At 36.7% G+C, this 26,881-nt stretch overlaps 1 protein-coding gene across 1 annotated transcript; it reads right to left on the bottom strand.

The window, feature by feature from the left end:
* Positions 1-411: 411 nt before the first annotated feature.
* Positions 412-26,468, bottom strand: LOC127654189 (CTTNBP2 N-terminal-like protein). The gene is made up of 5 exons (XM_052141258.1): positions 26,379-26,468; positions 22,962-23,069; positions 7,790-8,062; positions 6,814-6,921; positions 412-3,166 (listed from the first exon to the last, which is right to left on the bottom strand). Exons 1-5 carry the CDS (start codon positions 26,391-26,393, stop codon positions 2,138-2,140), a joined length of 1,533 nt encoding a protein of 510 aa, XP_051997218.1. The 5' UTR covers positions 26,394-26,468; the 3' UTR covers positions 412-2,137.
* Positions 26,469-26,881: the final 413 nt, after the last annotated feature.

Genomic DNA, 26,881 nt, shown 5'->3' with positions numbered 1-26,881 from the left:
CTGTTAGTCTCACATGGATGCCTGTGATGCGCACACATTTTTCACACACTTTGCTCAGAGCTGGAGTCTTCAGATGCTGTAGTGTGTTTAATATATCATGAAAATAAAAACTATCATTGTTAAAGGTGCACTAAATATTTGATGTTGTTTGTTCTTTTCAAGGTCTAAAAAACTGGAGAGGGCTTTCCAGTGGCATTCCCATTCAAGTTCACAACCCGGATCTCTGCTTCATGGGTACTCCAGAGACAATTCTCTGGGCCATGAAGACCATGTGACTGATCACTCTATATTAAACTCCTTGCAACAGATAGAGAAAAACATAGTCCGTTTCATGCTGTTTAGAACCCTCAAAAAGACATTACACAACTTTAGATCCATAATTTAAAATATATGATTTTATTTCATGTTCTGATAACAAAATATTGTTGCAAAATGCATACTGTTTCAAATAAAATGATAAAAACAGTAGGCACAAAGTATACAGCGTATACTGTGCTGTATGCAGTCTGCTAGTATTCCATTCTTAACATAGGCTATGAATGGCTGAGGATGGGTGATACTGTCCCTGTATGTGCTACTTTAACAGCCAGTGCCCCCTCCTGGCTGGGTTAAGACGTTATATAATGCAATTTACATGTAATCCATAATACTTCGTTTCAACCCATGCCAACAAGCATAATATTATAACAATCAATTATATGCTAAATTAAGTACAACAATCTTGGTTTATGAAAACTAACATGCATATTATCAGCAAACTGATGATCCCAAAAAGAAATGTCTAAAATCAACAGAATGTTCCAGGGACAAGGTGATACAAACGTGCAATTTATATGATTCAGAGCAAGCACGTGACTTGAATTTCTTTAGATCTACAAAAACAAACTGCTTTTGTGAGAAAGCATTTCATTGTTTGTACATGCAGTCTGTTAAATATACAATTCAGTGTATAAACTAGATAACTGGGGATAGAAATTAAAATGAAACTATTCAGATGTCATCTTGTGTATACTGTATATAAATATTTGTCAAAAATATAAATATCATCTATTTATAAAAGCTGGTTCCAGATTGTCAGTGTAAATCAAGTGAATTTATCATGTAGGGTTTGGTAACATACAGACTGTATAATATGTTTTTAAATCCATGCACACAATTAAAATGCATCTGATAATGTTAAATGTCATGCAAACACCAATGAGATTAACACTGCAATGTTACAAAAGATAATATAGGTTTGAATGATTAAAAGATCCTGAAATGTCCTCTACAAAAAATAACAAACAGTGTTTGACAAGTTTATGGTAATACGTCCAAAATGTCTATATTTGTCCAAAAGTACAGTATATAGACAGCCCAACACAACATGTATGTGTTTGTTGAGCATTTAAAACAATGTTCCGGTTCAATACAAATTAAGCTTAATCAATAGCATTTATGGCTGAATTTTAATTACCACAAAGAATAATTTAGACTCCAAAAAAAAAAGAATTAAAAACATTTTTTAAATTGCGCTTACAGTAAGGCGCTCGCAATTGAAGTAAATGGGGCCAGTCCATAAATGTTCAAATACAAACGGTTTCATGAGTATAGCCACAAGACACAAACATTATGCCTGTTAACATGATTTAAGTTTGATAAAATCGCTTACCAATCTTATCTATGTAAAGATATATCCAATATTACAACTTGGTTGTCATGACGATGTAACACGCAAACCCTGTAATCTGGTAAATGCCTGATTTTACTATACCTTTTATTACACCTAATTTTTACATCTCATGGCTATACTTTCGAAACAGTATTTATTTTAGTGTTTATGGATTGGCCCCTTTCCATTCCACTGTAAGTGACTTACTGCAATTTTTGGAATGAACAAGGGATGACTCCAAATGTTTTTATAATAATTAGCATTATGCCACAAATGTTGTTAATTATTTTTAAATGATTTTGAACGCAGAACATTCTTTAAATTTCAAAAACATCGGCATTAATAGAAAGTTGGTCCTCCTTTATATTATGTAGCATTCAGATTTGTCATTACTGAAATAGCCAAACTTGTTAATTAAAAGACAAAGTCCACATCATTTTGGCCTTGCAGAGTATGAAATATCATATTCATGACACTTTGTGCTTGCTAGCTGTTAAACGACAAGTCTGGGTTATTGATGTGTCCACAAGTGGCTGACAATTGAGCCAGGTGAGCAGCTCGGAGAGTGGCCGGAGAAGGTGGAGTTTCAGCGAGGCCTGGTTTCTTGGGTGGGATCGGGGGTGGGTTTCCTCTCTCTGCTCTGGGAATAGTTGGGGACCTGATAGTGGGAGACATCATCCCGGAATGGGCAATGGTGCGGTAATCTGTGCCGAAAGGGGAGCTGTTGGGAGCGGCAGGTTTGCTGGAACCTTGCTGAGTGCTGAAACGATTCAGGGTGTGGGTGACCGTGCTGCGGGTGACCTGTTTAGAAGAAGTGCTGTTTGGTTGAGCTACAGGGGCAACAATGGGAGAGAGGTCATTTGCACCAGGTGGAGGGGAGGGGATGGTCTGAGTATCAGGATCAGAGGTGCATTGGAATTTATGACGTGCTGCATGGAAGCGCTGGTTGATGCCAGCTTGGTACGCAGCTTGTAGACCGGGCATGTCAGGAGAGATGGCTTGATTTTCTGGTACATTCTCCATTTTTTGCCTCTCAGAGTGCCCATCTTCTTCTGCTGGAACATGGTGTCCATTCATCTTTGGTTGGGTTTTGTTTGATTTATCCACAATTGTCTCAAAAGCTCCGTTGCTCATCGTTCTTCTCGACATCTCCAATTCATCCTGTAGCTCCTTGCAACGCGCTTCCTCCTTTCGTAATCTCAGCCCAAGCTGCTCTCTTTCAGTGTCAAACTCAGCCAATAGCTCCTCTCTTCTGGCCTCCATTTGCATAGCCCGCATCTTTTCTTCCTCCAGCTCCGCCATCAGAGTCTGGTTGGCCGCTCGTTCGCGATCGAGGTGATGGTTGAGTTCATTGGCACGCTGGGACTCCTCATGTGCACGGGAGCCGGAACGCTTGCATTCCCGACTTAGTGCCGTTATGAGCTGTTTATGCTGGACACGCTCATCTTCTAACTGATTGTGCAGTCGTTTGTTCTCCAGCTCCATCTGAGACGTCCTTGACTTTTCAAATTCCAGCTAAAAACACACATAAACGAATTAAGGAACCAACTGGAAAAAGATCGAACACATGTATTCAGACACATGAGAAATCTGGCCTAATTCTATGTACGTATGTAAACTAGAATTTTTTATGTGCCTGTCCATTTCATGGTTTATAGTGTTAAAAACAGTAGGCAGGTTATATAACAAAGATAAAATATTTTCAAGATTTAAGCATTTCAATTTCATAACAAATTTCCATCCATTTAAATTGAGTCATCTTTAACAAATTGAAATAAAACAAAATATTTTAAGTTTATTAATTTCATTTTGTTAAAGACAATGATGGAATTGATGGAAATTTGTTATGAAATGTGTAAATGATCAAAATCGACAAAAACTTTAATAAATAAATATTTTTCCCCCAATGTATAAACATTTCATATTTATATTTTTGTTATTTTTATTTAATGACTTTTGCCAGTTATATTAGCATCTTTCAAAGTTACATTTTTCTCATATAGTAAACATAATATCATATGTTTCATAATAGGTCAAAACATCTGATTTAACAGTTTACTTCAGAAATGATGAAGATTTTTTAAATAGGTTTTCTTTGCCATTGTATGGGTCACTTTATGTAAAAATTATATATATATATATTTGTACAAAATATTTAATAAGCACATTCAATTACATACATACAGTGTTTTATTGAATATGTAACCTAAACATTTACCAGCCACTGGGTTATTGAGTAGCTACATTGTTTTATATTTTCTGTGGAGTCTACACCACTTTTGTTGCAAGTGCACATTTGTTAATATCTAATATGATTAAGCCTTATTTGCCTATCCTAAAAGTCACAATACAAACAAATCTTGTGTTTTATATATTCAAAGAAAGGAACATTTTAGTTTATTCACCTGCAACATCTCTGTTATATATTTGAATACCTGATTTGTGGTCTTAAAGCAAAAAAGCCAAAAAAGAAGATTCTCTCATCATTTACTCACCCTCATGCCATCCCAGATGTGTATGACTCCCTTTCTTCTTCTGAACACAAACAAAGATTTTTAGAAGAATAACTCAGCTCTGTCGTTCCATACAATGCAAGTGAATGGGTGCCAACATTTTTGAGCTCCAAAATCCACATAAGGGCAACATAGAAGTACTCCATACGTCTCCAGTGGTTAAATCAATGTCTTCAGAAGTGATTTGATAGGTGTGGACTGTGACATGCATAGAAGGTGGAGAAAGCAGGGGCGCCCTTTTGGTCATCCAGAAAAATGATTAATTAATTAATAATTAAATTAAAATAGTTAAATAAAACAATATTAAAATATCGTAATAATCTCACAATAACAGTAATGATGTGTTATTATGAGATTTCTTTTGTAAATCACGGGCGTATTAAAGAAAATTAAGTGGAGGTGCCTTTAATAGCACACGCTATAGCAGATCAGGGCAGATTCCAATCGCAAGTGATCCTCCCTATATGCCCTACTCACTCCGAAGTGCAGAGCCCTTGAAGTGGGTACTCTGAAGGAAACATGGCATTAATGAATGTACCCCTCACTAACAGTCTGGAAGTGTCCTTCGAGAAAAGATAAATTTTCTCACTTTCGTTTTGAACAAGTGTTCGAGTGGCGTCCCCTCCCGCAGCAGTTCATGCAGTACCTAAGGAAGCAATAAATGCAGTTTGGAATTCGCCCCGGAACATTGAAGTGCCGTTAACTCAGACGAGTAACAGGTCAGATAAAACGTCCACTCCATGCATTGTGTTGCAAGTGCACCTGCAGAGTAGATTCACTAATTCTAATGGTTGTGGTCGTGTCGCTTTCAGTGATAGAAATTAATTAATTCATTAATTTTTATAGTTGCATAATAGTTAGTTTGTTAAATACTGACAGGGCATTAAAGATGATTTCCATGCCACGTGATATACAGTTGAAGTCAGGAGTTTACATACAGTACACCTACACAAAAAAAACTCTATTTTTCACAATTCCTGACATTTAATCATAGAAAACATTCCCTGTCTTAGGCCAGTTAGGATCACTACTTTATTTTAAGAATGTAATATGTTGGGGCCTGAGTAGCTCAGTGAATATTGATCGCAACTCCTGACTCCAGCCAGGTCTCCTAATCAAATTAATTGGCCCGGTTGCAATGAAGGGTAGAGTCACATGGGGTAACCTCCTTGTGGTCGTGATTAGTGGTTCATGCTCTAAATGGGGCGTGTGGATCGTGGAGTGTAGCATGAGCCTCCACATGCTGGGAGTCTCCGCGGTGTCATGCACAACGAGCCATGATGTGATAAGATACATACACTTTAGATCCATAATTTAAAATATATGATTTTATTTAATGTTCTGATAACAAAATATTGTTGCAAAATGCATACGGTTTCAAATGCATACACCTTCTCAAAACAAGTTGCTGGAATTTTGGCCCATTCCTCCAGACAAAACTGTTGATTCAGGTTTGTAGGCATCCACACACACTTTTTAGTTCTGCTCACCAATTTTTCCTTTCTGATTGAGGTAAGGGCTTTGTGATGGCCACTCAAATACCTTGACTTTGTTGTACTTAAGCCTTTTTGCCACAACTTTGGAGGTACCCTTGGGGTCATTGTCCATTTGGAAGACCCATTTGCAACCAAGCTTTAATTTCATGGCTGATGTCTTGAGATGTTGCTACTATATATCCACATAATTTTCCTTCCTCGTGATGATCTATTTTGTGAAGTGCACCAGTCCCTCCTGCAGCAAAGCACCCCCACCCCCATGCTTCACGGTTGGGTTGGTGTTCTTTGGCTTGCAAGCCTCACCCTTGTCCCTCCAAAGAGAACAATGGTCATTATGGGCAAAAAGTTCATTTTTGTTTCAGCAGACCAGAGGAAATTTCTCCATAAAGTAATATCTTTGCATCCATGTGCACTTGCAAACTGTAGTCTTATGCCGGTTTTGGAGCAGTGGCTTCTTCCTTGCTGTGCAGCCTTGCAGGCTATGTCGATATAGGACTTGTTTTACTGTGGATATAGATACATGTCTACCTGTTTCCTACAGCATCTTCACAAGGTCCTTTGCTGTAGTTCTAGGATCGATTTGCACTTTTCACACCAAACTACATTCATCTCTAGGAGACAGAATGCGTCTCCTTCCTGAGCTTAATGATGGCTGTGTGGTCCCATGGTGTTTATACTTATATACTATTGTTTGTACTCATGAATGTGGTACCTTCAGGCATTTGGAAATTGCTCCCAAAGATGAACCAGACTTGTGAAGGTCCATTTTTTTTTTTTACTATAAAATTCTCTTCTCTGCTACAGTTTCACTTTCCCATTCATCTTCTCTTTTTGGTGATTCACAGTATTAATGCATATTTATGAAAACAATAAAAAAATTACTTAAATATTCATCTGTTTCTGACACATACATACCTAACACATGGATTTAACCACTGGAGTCATATGGATTACGTTTATGCTCCCTTTTATGTGCATTTTGGAACCCATTCACTTCCATTTTGAGGACCTACAGAGCTTTTAAAAATCTTAAATTGTGTTTTGCAGAAGAAAGAAAGTCATACATTTCTGGGATGCCAGTAAGGTGAGTAAATGTTGAGAATTTTTGGGTGAACTATCCCTTTAAAAGACATCAATACGCAGTTCCCTGTACCTGCTGCAGGAGGCGCTCTCTCTCCTTCTCAAGGATGTAAGTGACATCATCTCCCTCTGCAGTATCTTCAGCATGCCTTCTCTTCTCCTCCTCCAGATCAGCAATGACCTAATACAACCACAAGGCGGTGAAAGAATGAGATATAGTGACAGAATGAGCTGACACAGCAATCCAGTCTCACATTGACCTGCTCTGCTGTGCTCAATCAGATTGGAATAATACGACAGTAATGTCAGTATTGACCTTCTACACTTCATATAAATGGGTGACTAAGGGCGCCACTTGAGGTTTGTTTTTAATATTTCCTACTTTATCCTCTTAATAGTGAGGTGGAGATAATTAGCCATTTAAAATGGTATTGTGTGAGGGGCTAAGTTTGGAATCACTGTTTAAATCAATGCAAATGGCAATTGATCAGAAAGTATATATATATACATATATACACACATTTTATTTTTGTTGTTGTCATAGTTGCTACACATTGCAAGCTGCAGACAACAGGGTTGAGAGAGGAGCATCTCCGTGTTAGAGTGCGCATCACCCAGCAGAACTTTATATCTCTCCCGGTCTCGACTCCCGCTCAGATTGTGTCTCTTCCACGACTGGTTGAAGCAAACTTTAATTAAGGATCAAATAAAGATATATCGCCAAGCTATGATCTGTGTTATTTTTTCTGGCCACCAGTTCAGTGTTGGTCTGCTCAGCATCCATCTTTACCTGATTTCCACACTGAACACCGGAAACTCACATGACATGACCACACGTGCCACTCCTAAACTGAGACTGACTGGTCATCTTTTTATTAGCGGTGTAGAAAATGGGCAAACAGCTCTCAGAGAGAATGGGCTGTCACGTCCACACATGCACTTATTTATTGAATATAAATCGCAGCATTTTGCCGTCATATAATCGCACAAGCTGACATCAGGATTGCGATATGATTAATCGTGCAGCACTACTTCCAGTATACACTCACCCTCCTGTGTCTGCTCTCTGCAGCTGCCAGCTGTTTCAGCATCTTCTCCTGCATTCTTCTGCAGTGTCCAACCACCAACTTCAGCACCGCCAAAGGATCCGAGCGAGCCGTAGCCCCACAGACACCCTCTTGTCTCTGAGAGGAACCTTCTACATTTCCCCTGGCCTGGCTGGAGCTCTGGAGGACCTCATTGTCTCTCTGCAGGGCCAGGAAGGGATCACTCAGGTTGTATTTGCCATATCGCTCCAACATATAGGAATCTATGTGCTGGGCCTATAGCAAAAGAGACAGAAGGAGGATTTTTTTCTTTCGATGGATTTTATCATTCACAGTGAATGTAAACATGAGTATTTGGCAGCTGCCTTCTAAGAATCCTAAAGGAAATGTAAACTTAACCTCAATTTAAAATTCTCTACACAGGCAAAAAATGTGCACACCACACAAATAGCATTCCATGCGTGTAGTGCACAGGAGACTTGATTTAATAACCGATTCCAATAGAGTTTGACTTCGCATATTATTACGCTAACAATATGATACTCTAAGGGAACGTTCAGAATGAACACAATTTTGCAGTAAATAAAAGCTAGACGCAGCGAATATTAATATAATTAGATTATAACATTTATTGTGAGACTTGTTTTTAAAAGATGAAGTTTTAACTTGTGCTTTTTAACTTGCCATGGTGTCTAAAAAAACACACCTCTCCTGCTTGATTTTCGTTCAGCGCATGTTTACATAGAAAAACAGCACAGACGGATGCGATCTTAGCCCTTGATTATAGGCAGGAAAATGTTAGGGAAAACAGTCAATCCACTTATAATTTATTTATAATATATCAAGTATAATAACTAAATATAAGTATTTGACACAAGTATATATTATACAAGACAGCACTTCTTTTGTTTTAAAATCAGTTTCTCTTGACTCTGTCCACCATTTTGGGTGAATTTTTCCACTGAGCTTTTTGCATAGCATTCCCTGTGAAAGCAAACATGCGATTCTGCCTCAGAATTTGGCCGAAACAAGGCTCTCATAAGGCAGCATAATGCTCCTGCCTAACTTTTGGAACAGCCTTTGAGTCTGGAGGGCACCTATGATGCTCTAAAATGCTGTCTAGGTAGGCAGCTCAGTAGGTTTTGGAACAGCGCTTTGGTATTTAATTTTTTATTATTTTGTATGCAAAGAGTGAAATTAAAAACAAGTCTTTAGAAAACAGATATAGTCAAACATTAATATGAACATTTGAAGAGAATACTGAGCATACCAGGAAATGTTTAATTTCCAGTAATCTAAAATCTGTTATCTAGATATAAAGGGAATTTGTGGCTCCATTTTGTAACTTCTGTTAAAACAATAACTTTTACAGTCCTTCTATAGAGGTTTCCAAGAGGTTTTCTCTCCCTTTCACACAGACACACTCACTCCATACTTGCTTTCTAAACAGGAAATGAGATGACACAGAGCATATGACTCTGCCAAAGCAACATAAACCATTCTCCGAGGCTCAGTATATATGTGACCAGGTTCCTGGTGTTTATTATTTTTATTTTATCATATAGGGCTGAAACAACCATTGCAGTCTAGTTAGTGTCAATTCAGGGAATGGGACACCAAAAAGGTTCCAGCTAGAGTTATTTAATACCTTCCGAAATAACTCTGAACGAAAAAGGCTTTTGACTTAAATGGAAACAAGGATGACTAAGCAAATAATGTGTTGCACAGCCAAGAGAAAGTCTGTGATAGCTATAGAGGTCTTACAATACAAGGTCCAAGTAATGTTGACAATGTTGAACTAAAGCATAAAACTATTTTGTTTTTGAAAATTTGAGTCATGCTTGCACTTTCAAAAGTTGCCTCTATGATGCTAGCATGTTGTGGATAGTTGTCAGGGCATTGTTATGTGGTTGCTAAGGTGTTCTGAGTTGGGTTTAGTGCTTTTCTATGTGTTGCTAGTATGTTCTTGGCCATTGCTAAGAGTTTGCTTACTGGCCCAAATTAAAAAATCCCACCCTTAAGTTTCTATTATATTATTCCCCAGATATGGTTTTGGTCCCTCCTTCAATGCAATTCTAGGGTATTTTTTGCACACCCAACACAGTCTCATGACAAATTGTAATAATTTGTATGAGATTGTAAAATTGTAAGAAAGCCAACAACTAGACTTGTATGAAAAGCTACAACTTTTTATGTATAGACCAACCAATGAACAAACAGAATTTCATAATGATACAATACAGGCAGTTTTTTAGCTAGCCTTCTATCCAGAGCGTGCTGAGTGACTCCAACCAGGTCTCCTAAGCAAACCAAATTGGCTCGGTTGCTAGGGAGGGTAGAGTCACATGGGGTAACCTCATGGTCACTATAATGTGGCTCGCACTTTGTGGTGTGTGCGTGGTGTTGTGCGTGGATCCCGCGGAGAATAGCTTCCACATGGTCTATGTCTCAACAAGCCACGTGAAAAGATGCGTGGGTTGAGGGTTTCAGATGCAGATGCAACTGAGCTTCGTCCTCCACCACCCGGATTGAGGTGAATCACTACACCACCATGAGAACTTAGAGCGCATTGGGAATTGGGCATTCCAAATTGGGGAGAAAAAGGGGGGAAAATAAAAAAAAGAAAGGAAATGTCTGTGAACAAATTTGGTTCCACATCCTATATTTGTTTTGTCCAATACAAATGACTGATGTATGTCAATAAACTGTAATAAGCCTCCATGTTTGGTGTTTTTAATGTTTTCTTTCGACCGTAGTACACAAAAGTTGTTTTCCTATTAAAATCATGGTTAGGTTTAGGTAAGGGGTAAAACCTTATGGATTAGGGATTAAAGAATTGGTTCAAAACACCAATGTTTCTCTTCCTAGTAAAATCCCGGCAAATTTTAGGGTTAGGTTAAGGGGTTAGACTTTATGGTTAGTTTAGGGTTTGGGGTTAAACAGGAGAAATCGTAATAACATTGTTCATTGGTTCGTTTATTTTCCTCTTTGTGAGTTACCTAATGTTGTATGTTTTTGTACTAGCCAACTCAAACCATTTCTTTTTTATTTCACCATCTCATATTATTATTATTAAGACTTATCATGGGACCTGGTTTACACACCTCTCCTGAACAACCTGAATGATTCGAGGCATCATTCATGGTCATAGCACAAATGGAATTCTCAAAGTTTAACATGATGTTTAAGGGATTTGTTCATATACTTAATTCAATTTACGAGCAAATACCACTAATTACAAACTTACAAAAAGCCTTTGTCAAGATAATTTAGTTTGGTTGACAAAAGGAGAGGTTTGAGCTAAAAATTGAAGGAAAAGTAGGGATGAAATACTACACCTCATTCATGACATGGCAGGTTTCGTGATTCCAGCTGAAAGCTGTGAGAGTGAGAGCTGTTGAAAAATGACTAGATGTCTACAGGGAATAGAGGTATGAAAATTAATGGCAGGAGGAGGGGCAAATGCAAACAGCTGGATATATATCTAAACACACCCGCCAATGGACAGAGAATTTAGAAAATCTACAAGCCATAAATAATTTTGAATACTAAATACTGTAGAAAAATAGATCTCACTTCCATTTATCCACAAAACATGTTCTTCTTTATTGGATTAAAAGTGCAAAATTAAAGTTCTCTATGCATAATTACAAAGAAGACAAACATTAGGGTCCAATGGACCTTTATCAGTGTTTGTCTTGTAACACTTAGTCACTAAATTATGGAATGTTACAAGAAAATCTTGTGTCTTCTTTTTTCTTGGCTTATAATTCGCTTTTTTTGTGGATACATGAGAGTTGCGTTTTTTTTTTTTTCCATTTTGAATTAAACTAATTAGAGATATTTGCCACAACTTCACACATTATTTACCAGGGTGCAAGATCTCCTTAATTTTAATGACAATCATTTTTACTAGCCATTCAGAGAGGAAGATGACTTCTATTTTCAATGTGTAAGTCTCAACACTGACAGAGGATTATTTTGCCTACCACTTACATTAACTGTATCAAGGGTTAACAAAGTAAGTGGCCAAATGCAACATCACAGATGGTTTTACTAGGGCTGTCAATCCATAAAAATTTGTAATCGAATTAATTACATGGTGTCCCAAATCGTAATTAATCGCATATACAAATAAGCGATTAATTGCCCCTCATATAACAATAATTCAATAAATAATTATGAAATAATTATACATAGTTATCTTAAAAAAAAAAAAAAAAAAAATCGACAGACATGCTTGTGTAGCATCTTGGGTGCGTTGCATCATAATAAAAATTGTTTTGGTCACTGTGTCAAGTTAAATATAGTTTAATACTTAGAACACATCTTGAGATCACTTAGTTCGGATTTGCGCTCCTTCAAGTGTTTTGAACGCAAGAACGTAACGCATGTTTGTGTTGTTGCTACTGAAGGGTTGATTTCTTCACTGTATAAACTGCATGTTGCCACACAGCTGAAGTTTCACTTACTGCCCTCTGGAGTAAACATGTGGTACTACAAGCTTGCATTTCTCAGGAATCTTCCTTATTACGGTCCGGAGGCATTGCGATTAATTGCGTTAATTTTTTTAATCTCATTATTCTTAATTAAATTAATCACACTGAATTAACGCGTTAAATGGACAGCCCTAGTTTTTACATGTTTTTAAAGGGTTTTGCCATTAACAAGATTTTCTGGCCACTGACATATAAAAAAAAAACAGTAACAAAACCAATACAAAATAATGGCATAGCATTGGGATTTTATGGTCATCACTAAGGCATCCCACCATAAACTGAATATAAACACAGTTCACTACACATATTCCCTATTTTAGAAAACATCCTGTGCATTCTGTGGAAAAAAAACCAGTGGACAAATATCAAAAGCTAGCCAAGGTGTTTTTGAAGATTCCAAATAAGATAACATGTATTTATTTAGCTTTTTGGTTTATATTTATAGGAAAGTCGAAAGAGAAACAGACAAGTGGGGGGAAAGAGGGGTCATGGATATGAACATGATGCGGGCTGGACTCGAACCTGGAACCTGAAACCTTTTGAGCAGAACAGCTCTTGGACCCACTTTATATTAGGTGTCTTTAACTACTAAGCACTAACATTTAAATACATACAATTCAATGTTTTCATTGTGTAAATACATGTTTTTCTGCAAAATAATCACAAGATTAACTTTCGCTGCTACTGAGGTTGAAGTACTAGTACTGGTTTAGGTTAGGAGTTACGATTTAGAGTAAGGATTGGGTTAGGGCTTTAGTATGTAGTAGTTAAAGACAGCTAATTTAAAGTGGGTCCCAGCTCCCAACATGTAATGTTACATGAACTACCCACTCCACCGCATTCAACACAATGTTTTTTTTTTTTTTTAAATACATTTCAATAGAAAGTTAAAGACTATTGAAATATTAAAACAATAAGCTTTGAAAGCAATTTCTCTCCAGTTGCTGAATCCCTTAGCTGTCTTTTCTTTTTTTGTAAATTCCCCTAGTACACATGGAATTAAAATAAACTCAACTCAAACTCCCAACACTAGACGCCTACACTGGAGAATGAGACCTGAAAGTCAGTTTAGTCTAGTCCTAAAAGGAAAAACACAGATGAATCACATGATATTCAGAGTGTTTAAATATTTAAACTACACTGTGTTGTTAAAAAAATAAAAGGACTTGAAAGAACTGTCTCAAAGCTAATTATTCCTAAACAGAAGGTGATTGGAGCTCAAAATAGTTTGAATAAACAGCAACTGTACGGTATGCATGTAATGTATGTTAAATCTATTGTCCGACTCGTCAATGAATGTCAGCTCTGCATTCTACATTTATGATGCTTCAATTGTTACATCCTTATCATCAAGGAGATCTGTAAGAATAAGCCTGTGTGTGTGTGTGTGTGTGTGTGTGTGTGAGTGTTTAGGCTAAAAGCTTGAGCAATTATGAGGGGCTTGAGAAGATTAACCCAACTAATGACTTAAGATAAGTTAGCCACTCTGGTGCCTTAAAACAACATCAATGTGTGCGAGTGTCTCTATCTGACAGAACAAGATAACCTAATTGTCTTCGCTAAGAAAATTAGAGACACCACGGTGGTAAATGTAAACAACACACTGACAATACTGTTGGTATCGGTTACCTACACTCTCAAAATCACTCATACTATATTTAAAGGAATAGTTCACCCAAAAATTTTAATTCTGTCATTTTCAAATTACACACTAAAACATGTGCAATGCTTTTAATAAACTTTCTTTGACTGGAAACCTGGAACACATTTTGCTGGACATAGAACTAAAAGTTTATTTTACTTGTTAGTCACGAAACACAAATAGTAAAGAATCCTTTAAAAGTCAATAGCTGCTAAGGGGCATAAAAGTATGGAAATGATTATGAGCAAAACACTGTTTGGTTCCACTGCCTTTTTTTCAGAGCAAGCACCAAAAGCGAATAATGAATGATATTTGTATGCCTATTGACAAAATGGAACGCATCAAAAATTAAGTTATAAAGAATTTAGGGGCTGTTGTGAAGTAGCATTTTCCCTCCTGTTGATTTTTCCTTTTTTTCTCTTTGGATTGATTGTAACTGGGAGAGTAATATCAGGCAGACAGGTTTTGCCTATATTGTGGGAATTAGGAGATTGAAAATGTAATTAGCACAAGTCGATGGAGAGCCCCCACCATGAAAGAAAAACAAATGAGTATACATATTTACCTATAGTTTGGGGACAAATTTGAGAGAGAGAGAGAGAGAGAGAGAGAGAGAGAGAGAGAGAGAGAGAGAGAGAGAGAGAAAAGGAAAGTCATGCTTTAATGACCTTATTCAAAGTGGGAAATGAGTGGCAAAGATATTAATCCCAGCATGCCGGACCATTGCACCTAAAAATCACAATGATTTTTAGATGAAAAATGCAGCTGGGTTCAAATCAAACTCTCTTTTCAGAAAATCACTTAAGTGGTTTAAATGAGTGGTTAATACCTCTAAAATCGAAATCTAGTTTGTGAGACAAACATACATAGCCTCAGTGCAGTGCTTTCAAAAACAGCAGACAATATCGTTGTAGGCTTCCATAAAGCTTCACCAAAAAAAAAATCAATAAATCTGTAGACCACAGATGCTGAATTTTATTGTCATGCTAACATGCTCAGTTGAACCAACAGCACTATAGTAAAGTTTAAAGCTGACTCTAGACCAAAGGAAATGCAAGTAATAATGTTTGACATGTTTGCGTGTGGCTTTCCAGAGAACAAACGGAATTCAAAGTGGATTTCGGAATGAAACAAGGCTTCATCAGGGGACAGGATACCGACGGTAATGTTAAGCTCCAAACGGAAGTTGTCATGCTTACTGTCTGTCTGATACGGAGCCTTTCCTAAAGCCAAAAACGTGGAATCAACTTAAAGGAATACTTGTGAAAACTCATGTGATTTGAAAACCATGTGACTTTTTTTCTTCTTTAAAACATAAATTTTGAAAATTGAAGGAAAGTTAATGCTGCTCTTTTCCATACAATTAAAGCATATAGTAACCAGCAGCTGTCAAACCCCCCCAAAAGCCCATATGTCTCAGGCAATATACAGTATTCCTACATTTCCTATATTTGTAGCTCTCAAATCTTAATAATAATATTTTCATAATAATATACAACTATACAACTGTTCATCATGTAAAGGTATATGCAAAGCCCTAGCGTTTTGTGGGCCCTAAGGAGATTTAAAAAAGTAGCCCCCAACCTACAAGTTGTTTATAAAGTCAAATCAGCTGTTGTATTCGTGATTTGTGAAAGTGAATAAAACGCACAATTGCTGTAGTGCCTCTAGTGTTAATTTCATCAGGAAACTGTGGCAAAACGTAGAACGCTGCACATAAAACTCAGTTTGCAAAAATCCATATACTATATTCCTATAAGTTTAGCCTTACAAAAAAGTTATATGGCAGTACTATACTGTAGCACAGTGATGCGTTAAGATGGTAATTCCATGGTGTTTTGATATAGGCTACACCATGAACAGAACGATTAGCATATTCTATTGCCTGGTGCTCCAAGGCCCATCAAAGAATACAATGGTTTTACTATGGTACCAAGCCCAAAAAACATGGTATCACCAAATATCAAATATCGTCCAAATCCTTTGGTATTACTATAGTACTGTACAGTTAGGGAAAGGAGGTGGCGGGAACTGGATCAACATTCAACAAGACTTTAATTACAACACAACATCAAACAGAACTCGAATATAATAACACAATGTCAATGAGCTCCGTGTGTGTGTGTGTGTGTGTGTGTGTGTGTGTGTGTGTGAGCGTGTATTTATCACTTTGTGGGGACCAAATGTCCCCATAAAGATAGTAAAACCTGAAATTTTTGACCTTGTGGGGACATTTTGCCAGTCCCCATGAGGAAAACAGCTTATAAATCATACTAAATTATGTTTTTTGAAAATGTAAAAATGCAGAAAGTTTTCTGTGAGGGTTAGGTTTAGGGGTAGGGTTAGGTTTAGGGGATAGAATATAAAGTTTGTACAGTATAAAAACCATTATGTCTATGGAAAGTCCCCATAAAACATGGAAACACAACATGTGTGTGTGTGTGTGTGTGTGTGTCTCTCTCTCTCTCTCTCTCTCTGGCATCCCTTAATCCTCTTATCTCTCTCCCGCTGATTGAGCTACTCAGCGGCAGACGTGCACCCTCACGACCCGGCCACGCCCTCCTCCTCGTCACATACCCCCTGCCCGATTCAGGCCAGGGAAAGCTCTGGACTGACTTACACACACCCCCCACCAGAGGGGAGGAGATTCCCCCTCACGGCCCAGACATGCCCACCTCCTCATCACAAGTGCAAAAAACCTGGTATTACCAAGGTACACATCCAAAAAAACAAAAACAGTATTACCATGGTACAAAACCATAAAAAAAAATCTAATAAAAAAAAAAATTACAACAGTAACGGTAATTTCATGGAATTTTTGGATGTATTGCACATTTGTTTGGCTGATTTGTTGAAATGATTCTGAAGATCTTTCATCTGGTTATGGTGCACAGAAGTTTTGCTATAACTCAGCTGTGTTTGAAAGCCTGGCATCCACCGGGAGTGTGGGATGAGGCCCAGTGACAGTGCTGGAATGTAGTAGGAGTCCCACAGTAAAAATAAATAAATACAAATTTAAGTGAAAAGAGCATGACAAAATAAGAGCCAGTCCAGTGTAATTAAAGCCTGATGTACATTGTATTGAAATTAAGGTAAGACCACCACAGAGATGGGAATGAGCAAATAGCAGGACAATAAACATCAAACAGGAAGTATGACAAACAAGGTTTACTTGTAATTTTCTCTAAAGAATTGCTTGGCATTCCAGCATTTAATTGAAATTAAGTTCTCTACGACAATCCCAAAAAGTGACATGAGAAAAACTCCAAGCTAATGAACACCATCTTTTCTCATACAAGGACTAGTGCCATACAGTCTATAGAAACTAGTGAATTTATAGCTAAATAAACTGGAGTTTTTGAAATGTACATGGATATTTCCTTCATGTTGAGTAGTGTCTGAAGTATGTTAATGTGCTAGAGTGCACAAGACATCTGGATCTCATTGAGAGGTTAGAGCTTTAATGTCGGTCTTGGTTATCTAGTGTGCAGTTTGGAGCATTAAACCTGTTCAACGGTGAACTACTGATGGTCAATAGACAACTATTGAGGAAAGAATTGATAACATTTCTCATTCACAAGCATAACAATGCCATAAATAGCACAGGTGTGTACGCCCCACCTAACAGGAACATTCCAACAACTCTGAATAACGTTACGTAAAGGTTAAAATAGCATTAATGGAAATTGCAAATTAGCATTTGATAAACGTCACAATGTTAGGAAAAAACATTTGTAGAACAACATTATTCATACATCCTTTAAATTAGATTTTTTTTTTTTTTTTTTTTGCATTTTTATGAATAAAAACTGATAATAAAAGTTTCTGAACTACGTTTTAAAGAAGTTTTAACATTATGCCAAACTTTAAACAACATTCTAGTTGCATTGGAATGTTCTGGGTTCAATAATAAGCTCGATCAAAAGCATTTGCCACAAAAATAATTTAGACTCATTCCTCTTTTTTTAAATAAAGAAGAAAAAAAACTTGTGTACAGTAAGGCACTGGGATGGAAGTGAAAAGCAACAGTCCATAAACATTAAAATACACCCTGTATAGCCCCAAGACGTATAGCCCCAGTGTTTTGGCGTTTACCAGATTACATGGATTGCAATATTGGATATAACTTTACACAGATAAGGTTAGTAAGTGACTTCATCACACTAAAATAATTTTAACACATAGAATATTGTGGTTATATATATTTTTTTGGTGTATTTTAAGGTTTATGGACTAGCCCAGGGCTGGACTGGTAATCTAGCATATCAGGCATTTTCCCGGTGGGCTGACGCACTTTTGGGCCGATCAGGGGCAGAATGGCCAACCGAGCAGGCCAGTGGTTCGGCCGCGATAAGCAAAAATGAGCCGCCGCGTTATGCAGAACGGACCACAAAATGCCCAGTCCCAGTCCAACCCGGGACTAGCCCCATTCACTTCCATTTTCCATTTTCTTTTGTGTTTTTTAATTAAATGAGGGATGAGTCAAAATAATTATTTGTGATAGTCGTGATTATAACATAAAATCTGTCGATAGATCTGAACTTGTAATGAACCTGGAATATTCCTTTAAGAAGATTTAAGAACATAAATCTTTTAGCTGGGTCATGTCCTCAAAAGTCACACTTGTACAGGGTTCCCACTCTTTTCAACCAATGAATTTCCATGACTTTTCTATGACTTGAAAGATAATTTCCATGCCCAAACATTTAGCCTTCCATTCTGAAAATGGCACCGAAATCACATAATCGCAAATTTGTAAAAAAAAAAAAACTCCATTGTTTGATAAAAGTTCAACTGAAAACATTTCATTTTAAATTGAATCCATACAAACACATTGCGTGAATCCTAATATGGCTGGAGATTAGCGGCACATCGTTGTCTCTAAGGGTGCTTTCACACTTGGTTCGATTGCTTGGACTCCCCTTGTCCCCACTGGTCTCTGTTCACATTATATGATTTCGGTGCGAACCACGTACCATCATCAATGTGAGTAGAAGAGGCAGCTGTTTACCACTGTAACTTGGCAACAATTCAAGAAGCCATCAGTTTTGCTGTGTTATTGAAGTATTCATCTCTTTGAATTTACCACCAAAACTTTACATGCACAAAACGACACTTATGTTTGTCTCCCGAGGATGCATTGAATGTGCAATGATGTGATGAAAATTAGCGTTTGTTTACCACGAGCCTACGGATGCAAGAGATGAAAAGAATGTGAGCTGCTCTCCAAAGGGGATTTATTTAGACCCAAGTAGATGTGAGAAATGCATTATACCATAATAATTGCAATCAGGAGCCTATCCTTTGAGACGATATCTCAAAGAACCCGATGCTGCTTGCGATACTCAATTGACCGAAGATGATCGACAATATTGGGAAATGGAAAATCCAAGGATCTGGGAAGTCAGCAAATATATGAAACAGTAGCCCAGGGTGTGAAAAAGACATGTGCTTGAATAAACATATTTTATGATATTTTTTAAAACAGTCTAATAAAAGCCATCAATGCTTGTGTCTAATTCGATGTTTGTTCAGAGGCGTTCTGTCTCGTGGAACAAGCGCATGTAAAGAGATATCACCCTTTTTTCTCTGTTACACTCTGTTTGCATGAATGTTACAAATGATCTCCGATCATCTCAGGAGGTGCTGTGAGTTGAGTTAGCTTTATTTACACAGACCAGTTTGCACTTAACATGCAATGTGAACGCAACTCAAAACAAAGACACTTTCATCTTGAACCTAAAATTTTGTTCTATATTCTTTTCTATAGGCAGCAATAACTGTAATACCAAAACACAATACAAACACAAATTCGATAAGAACACACGTTTAGTATCATTATATTGGCAACACAAGGAAATTTGTTAGGCTTTATTATTATGATTATTATTATATTTACATTTATAATTGTCTTTAATTATTCATCTGTAGGCTATTAGTAATTTTCCACCTGTTGTCGTTGACGCACACTTGCATGATGGCAAATGCGGCCATTGGAGATGGTAAATGTTTTTATATTTGGGGAGGTGGTTATATATATATATATATACACACACCGGTATATAAAAGATTTTTATAGTTATTTTCATATTATTATTTTAATTGCTTTTTTAATTTAGTCTAAAATACAATTTGAATTTAGAAATATCTTTTGTTTATATTTTACGTGTTTTTCAATAAATTAATTTCAAATGAATTTGCACCGACCCTCTGCAAGGAGGTTGACGATATATTGGTATATTGTGATATTTTTAGGCAATTATCGCTAAAATATTTTTTACATATCACCCAGCCTAAGATCACTTCAGTGATTTGCTACGATTGCATTCATATCAGCAGCAAATTGTACTGGAGTTCACATGAACCGTACCCCTGACCACTTTTTCAAGTGGACTCAGGTGCTGTTCCCAGGTGCACAACCGAGTTCGGAAAACGGTGTTCACATCATCCAAATGAACCGAACTTTGACGACATTCGAACCCAGGTGTGCACCAAAAGTGCTAGAGTGAAAGCACCCTAATTGCCCAGGTATTCTAAACAACATGATGTTTTTTTTAACTGTTCACCATGTGTTTTTAATCCAGTGCAACGTAACACCCTGGTTAAATATTTTAGGACAGAGCATAATAAATAAAAATATATTAACTATAAAAACAATTCCATGATTTTCCATGACTTTGATGATTTTATTAATTTCCATGACTTTTCCAGGCCTGGAAATCACAATTTTAAAATTTCCTGATATTTCCAGGTTTCCCATGACCGTGGGAACTCTGCTTGTAGCAAATTGTTTTTTTCTTTCATTTATTTGCCATTTTTGTACCATCACTTGTTTTCCATCAAATTGTTGCTTTTGAATTAAACTAAATGGACAACTACAAGGTTATGGACTTTTTAAAAACAAAGTCAATTTGTTTATTACATTTTTCAGCAATGCTTCAGCACTTGAAATAAGTGGCTTTATCAGTGGAGTATGTACTACATTTTTTCATGTACTGCATTGTTATTCTCATTAGAAACCACATGATCATAAGACTCACCAATAAGGAAGGGAATTGCCTTCATAATGGTGTAAATTGGGACTGATGTATAACTTGGGGTGCAGCTGCTTGGGTCAACATCACTTTAAGTAGCTCAAACATTTTGAATGAATAAACAAGTCCAGATGCTCCTGAATAAAGTGTACATGACACAGGAATGATCCTTTTTGTTTCAGTTGTGTTGCTGTACTCAGTGTATTGACTGGGATAGGTTGCTTTTATGTGGTGTATCAAAGGTAGAGGCAGTTCAGTACTCTTTACTAGTACTCTTGTTAGTTAAACAATGCAACAAGTTACTCATGTAATGGTATATCAGAAACTGGATATGGCTCTATATGGCTGACATTTACTTTAGACAACAGAACACAACAGTGATTGTCCATTTTTTCAGTGCCCTTGGTTCCAGATTAAAACATTTTCCCCCATTAATTTTCTCTATTAAAAAAAAAAAAAAAAAAAAAAAAAAAGTTCAAAGATCACAAATTTTGATTAGGAAAAAAGTATATGAAAACATTTAAAAAAATTAAATAAAAAAAATTAAAAACAAAAAGTACTTTTATGAGGGCAATGAACTACTCATTGAAAATCCATTATGTTGAAAATTAACTATTTTAAAATATAAACCTACTGACTAATAGTCATTGATAATAAAACAATATATTCCATGTTTATTGCATTTATTCAGATAATGCATATACAAATATATCAGTAGTTTGAGAGTGTAGGATCATGGGTAGTGTAGTTTTACAGCAGGAATTCAACAATATAGCCTACCAGTTTCCGGTGCTATTTGAAAGTGTAAAATGAATGAAATCAGTGGCTTAAATTTCATTGCATCCAAGTTGCATCCCTAGATCCTAGATGATCTGAGATCTTTAATTGATTAGAAGTAGATAAAGCTAATTAAGTTGCAAAAGGACCATGGTCTACTAGAGGTACCGGTTTTACCGATTAATCGGTGCCGATTTTTGCTTTTTTTTTTTTTTTACTATTGGTTACCTACTTATATATAAAAATATATACTTATAAATTAAACCCTTTACCTGGTAAACATAAAGGCTATAAAATGCTTAATTTGGTAAATAGCATCATAACGGAGCCAAGTCTTTGTCATGTAATTTTTTTGTTGTTGTTTGTTTAAAGTTTGTTTATGCTTAAAAGTCCTGCGTTATACACCAAACCTTCACTTTTTTTCTAGGTAGTACTGGAATTTTGGTTGAACAATGAAATGCATCTGGGATTTTATTTATATTTGACTCTTGCAGAGTTTATGTCTGTGCCCATCTCTGAAAGGAAAGAATACATATTTTTTATATTCTATAAAACTATTTTAAAAAACTATAGACTGATTAATCGGTTATCAGCCTTTTACACCACATTCGGTATAGGTATCGGCAAAATCCAACCTCCATGGTCTACTAGTATGGCCTTAAGCCCTATTCACACTGCAAACGACACTGGCGCCTGGTGTCGCTAGACTCTGTGATCTGTGTCACTGGTGGGCTGTCACATTAATATTATTGGTGGACTGCATCTCTGACCATAGCAGCTTTGGAAATTCTGATTACAGATTATACTGCCACCAGTATAAACTAAGACATCATATGAATCAGTTCTATTGCTTCTAAAAATGAATATTTTGCTGGGGAGAGTGTTTTTATATTAAAAAACAAAACAAAGCAGTGGAGCAGTGCTCAATGCATCATATCATGAACAAGATGAACGATCTTAAAGCTGACTCAGAATGCTTACGCGGTTTTCCACGCATAATTTTTACTAAGCTATATCCATGTTTGTGATTACAGACAAATTAACAGTGAAATCGCTCACAGAAACGTTTTACTTCTCCATTTTGCCTGCCCTCACTGGACTCCAGTATCTCACACTCATAGCAGACGGGGTCACGTGAGCTCCACGGTCTACTCTCTTGTTGGTAGTCGCTCCAAAATGTTGCTCATCATTTGTAAAGAAACTAAAAAAAAAATAGGACTAACCCTGAGTGCCTGTATGACAAAGTCTCTGGCCTCCAGCTCCCCTTCCAGAACACTGAAGAGTACCAGCACATCGCTCTTACTTAAAGCCTCCACGTTCAGTCTTGACTCCTGCAAAGATAATGCAAAGCAAAACATTGAGCAAATGAGTGGGCAGAATACATACATGTAGCTTTTCACCCACACAGAGGTTAAGTTAGTTAAGAGAAACTTGATCTCTCCATCGCAATCAGGGAATCTAATGACGTAATGGAATCCTATACATTTACAAATGACTGTAGTCTACTGTATAATTGTGTTTTCAAGACATACTTATCTTGATTATGCAATGTACCGTTTCTTCAATTTAAAGTAATAAGTAAAATGCAAGAAATGCAAAAGAGCTATGGCAGAGGGGGTGATTGTTAGCACACACACAAATAGAGGTCGACCGATAGTGGATTTTACTGATGCCAACAACTAAGGTGGTGGAAAAGGCTGATAACGGATTAATCAGCAGATCGTTTTTTAATTGATTTATCATCTATTTCAAATAGTCAAAAAAAAAAAAAATTCTTGCATGCCTTCACTTCAATTTTAAACACTTGACTATCTATTAAAAATAAAAAAATATGCATTGAAGTTAGAATAAATATATGGATGAATATTGTCAATTATGAAAGATTTAGATGTAGCAAATAGAGCTGTCATTGATTGATTTTATATAGAGGCCGCTGTTATACTGCAGAATCAAGCTGTTTTAATTGTAGAATCCTTCAACGCTGGTGACAGAGGAACATGGAGAATTAATAAAAAAAAAAATATAGGCACAGATTTTCAGCAATAACTGATTCAAAAAGCATCTATCGGCATAGATTAATCGGTAAAACCAATACATCAGTCTACCTTCAGACACAAAGCCATTATATGGCTTCAAAAGACTTGTATGAACAACTTTTATGGTTCTTGTTTGTTCATTTTGATGCTTGATAGTATAAATCACCATCCAGTTTTGTTTTATGGGAAAGAGCACCTCAGACATTCTGCAATATATCTTCATTTGTGTTCGAAATCCATAAAGAAAAAAGTGCAAAAATATCTAGCTTGGTTTTCCTTTCTGTGCAGTTCACTGAAGAAAAGCAGATTTTTTTTCTTCATTTTATTCTTATGAATCAAAGCATTTGTCATAACATCCAAGCTAAAACAGCATTCCATTACTTTTCTAAGTGCTGCCTATTGATAGACAGTTTGAGAAAGAGGCTTGTTGGATTGACTCAAATTCCTTTCCCGCTCACTTCTAAGTACTCTAAATAGTAATTGCGCATGGATAAACTTCAACGCATCAAATTTCACTTTCCCATATAACAGCGCACACCACGAATAAGTTGACCCAGAGCACCAAACCTCAACTAAAACAATCTTATGAAACCAAACCTAGATCCTTTCAGTCAGACCCCACTTTGCATTTAATGGTGCTTTTAGTTCACGTCGAGATTTGTGCAGTCAGCCAAAGTTTCCACATCATGAAGTCATGAGGACTCGACTCAGATTGTTACATAAAATGCTTGGACGCGGAGGACTTCCAGCTACAGTGCTCCAGCTGCAATTTGGGCTCCTAAGATCTTGGGCACCTCGATTCCACGTCAGAGTTCCCATAAATCGCATTACTGTACTGTACACATCACTTCTACTGAGCATTAACCCACATTAATTGACACTGAACCTTTCATCTGTCACGGTCAAATTTGTTCTTATAATACTCTTGTAATCCAGTTTCTTTTGATGTATTGTGCACCGATGGGAACTGTACACTACATCTGATCTGATGCACTGAGTGTGTATGAAAGCTTTCATGGTTTGTGGTTTACCCATTCAAACAGTGCTAATTTAAAATGTGCAAAGCCATACTTTATAGATGTGCAAATTTCACAACTTCACTTTGGCTTTCATAGAATCCAAAGGGAATTATAAAATGCATGAGTAGGTACTTTCAACTAAATGACAATTAAATACATCAAATGTGAAAAATACTATAGAGGTGGCTGATATCACAAAATGTGTTGTCTCCATTGCTTCCAATACAATGCACCTTACATCTAACCAATGCTGAAATGTATTTCTGTGCCACTAGCATTACCAAATGGAACTGCACAAGTGTTGACTGTTTTCAAACAGGTTTCATGAACAGAGAAATCAACCTACAAATGGATTAATTTTAGTTGTCTCTGCAAATTTAGCTGGGATATTTTTACAGAAATAAATGATGAATTTAGCATACTAAAAAGGTGTGATTTAGAATGTATTTTATATGTAATTTATTTTGTATTTGTGAGAAAAGAAGTACCACAAAAAAATCAAAACAAGTTCTTCATTCATCTACAAAACGTGCACATTGCTGTGTTCCATTCTTTAAAGTGCACTTAAGGTTTATCCGATGTGTTCTTCAAGGTTGACTAATTTGGCATTTCCTCTTTAATGGTGCCCATGCCTCTCTGAATTAAAGGATGCTATTGCATAGAACATCAGCACAAATGCCTCTTCAATTACTCAACATTTCTCCCCGGAGCTAGACTCAAAGTGCAGTCTTTGAGTCCAAGCTCACACGACATGTCAGAGAGTAATTAATTTAATCCACAAGCTGTTTGAGAGCTACAAAACAGATGGCTTGTTGCCACACGTTCCTTAGGATGTCAACCGTTTGTTGATGTGAACAGCTCTGCCCATACAAGTTGTGTGACTTGACATAAAGTGCAATATACATTGCATGGCCCTGTCATGCAATTAATTTAGAAATAAAATATGTTATATATATATATATATATATATATATATATATATATATATATATATAAACAATAAAAACTATCAAACAATCTGCTTTGTTTGGAGCAGTCTTATGACATTCTTTAACATTAAAGCTGTCATAAATCCAAGTATGATGGAGTTGCCTAACTAAACAACATTTTTGGGCATCAATTGAGCTCAGCTGACTGGGAACGCATTTGTTGCACAAAAATGCTGTCTAGTCAGAAAGCTCACTAGAATTTGAGACAGAGCCAATAACAAACATACAAAATTGTCAAAGAAAACGTTGTTCATTTCGCATAAAAACAAAGAAACAAAGAAAAACCAGACATTTTTCACGTTAGACAATTCGAGGTTTCGATTTTTCCATTCGTTTTCCTTCTTCATTCAAAGCCCCAATACAAAATCCCATTCAAATTGAATTAGCACACTTGTTTACTTGTTTCGAGACTGCTTGTGCAGTTGCCTGTATACAGTAACTGTCGGCTATTTAAAACTGTAGTCTGTCAACTATCCAAACTATTCATACAATCTGCATCCTGTCCGTGTAAAATTACTTTCTCCTGCTCTCGTACTTTTTGTATTTATCTTTCAGGTGGGGGGTTACCGATATGTTATATAAACTAAAATTCTCACCGTTGTGGGTGCCATCCCAGGTTTGATCAGTTTCCAGTATCGCTCATCGAGCAGCACCGTTGTTGAGGATCGGCTTCATCGAAGTTCATGTGTAGTGAGGGAACGCGAACGGACAACTAACACAACCAATCAGATGATAGTTCTACAGAATTCTGACCAATCAGAAGCTAGACAGAGAGGTAGGAGGCGGGAGTGAGGAGGACAATTTTATAAAATAGGATTCTTTGTGCCGCTGCAGAAGTCACCAGTCAGCCAACCTCCTTCCTCCAAAGTCTTCTCTGCCTTCCTCCACTAACCGGTACTCAGCTCACAACACGGCTTATTTAGAGCACTTTTTTAATACATTTTTGTGACTAAAGCCGAGCAATCTAAACAACAAGTCAAAATGTACTTTTAAACGCTGAAAATGCGTAGCCGGTCAACTTTAAAGACTGACTGAACATATTTGTCTCTGAAATAAGCATCCAGAACAGAAGATAAAGAAACACTGCAACTTTGGAGCG

This window comes from Xyrauchen texanus, chromosome 13, assembly GCF_025860055.1.
Source record: "Xyrauchen texanus isolate HMW12.3.18 chromosome 13, RBS_HiC_50CHRs, whole genome shotgun sequence".
NCBI lineage: Eukaryota > Metazoa > Chordata > Actinopteri > Cypriniformes > Catostomidae > Xyrauchen > Xyrauchen texanus.
This window is presented reverse-complemented; position numbering and strand designations above follow the sequence as displayed.

Excerpts from the sequence above, each read along its gene's own strand:
- LOC127654189 (XM_052141258.1), bottom strand. Across the intron at positions 8,063-22,961 it reads TTGTCATACAGGCACTCAGG|GCCCAGCACATAGATTCCTA; the intron begins GTTAGTCCTATT and ends CTTTTGCTATAG. Across the intron at positions 3,167-6,813 it reads GAGAGCGCCTCCTGCAGCAG|CTGGAATTTGAAAAGTCAAG; the intron begins GTACAGGGAACT and ends GTGTGTTTTTAG.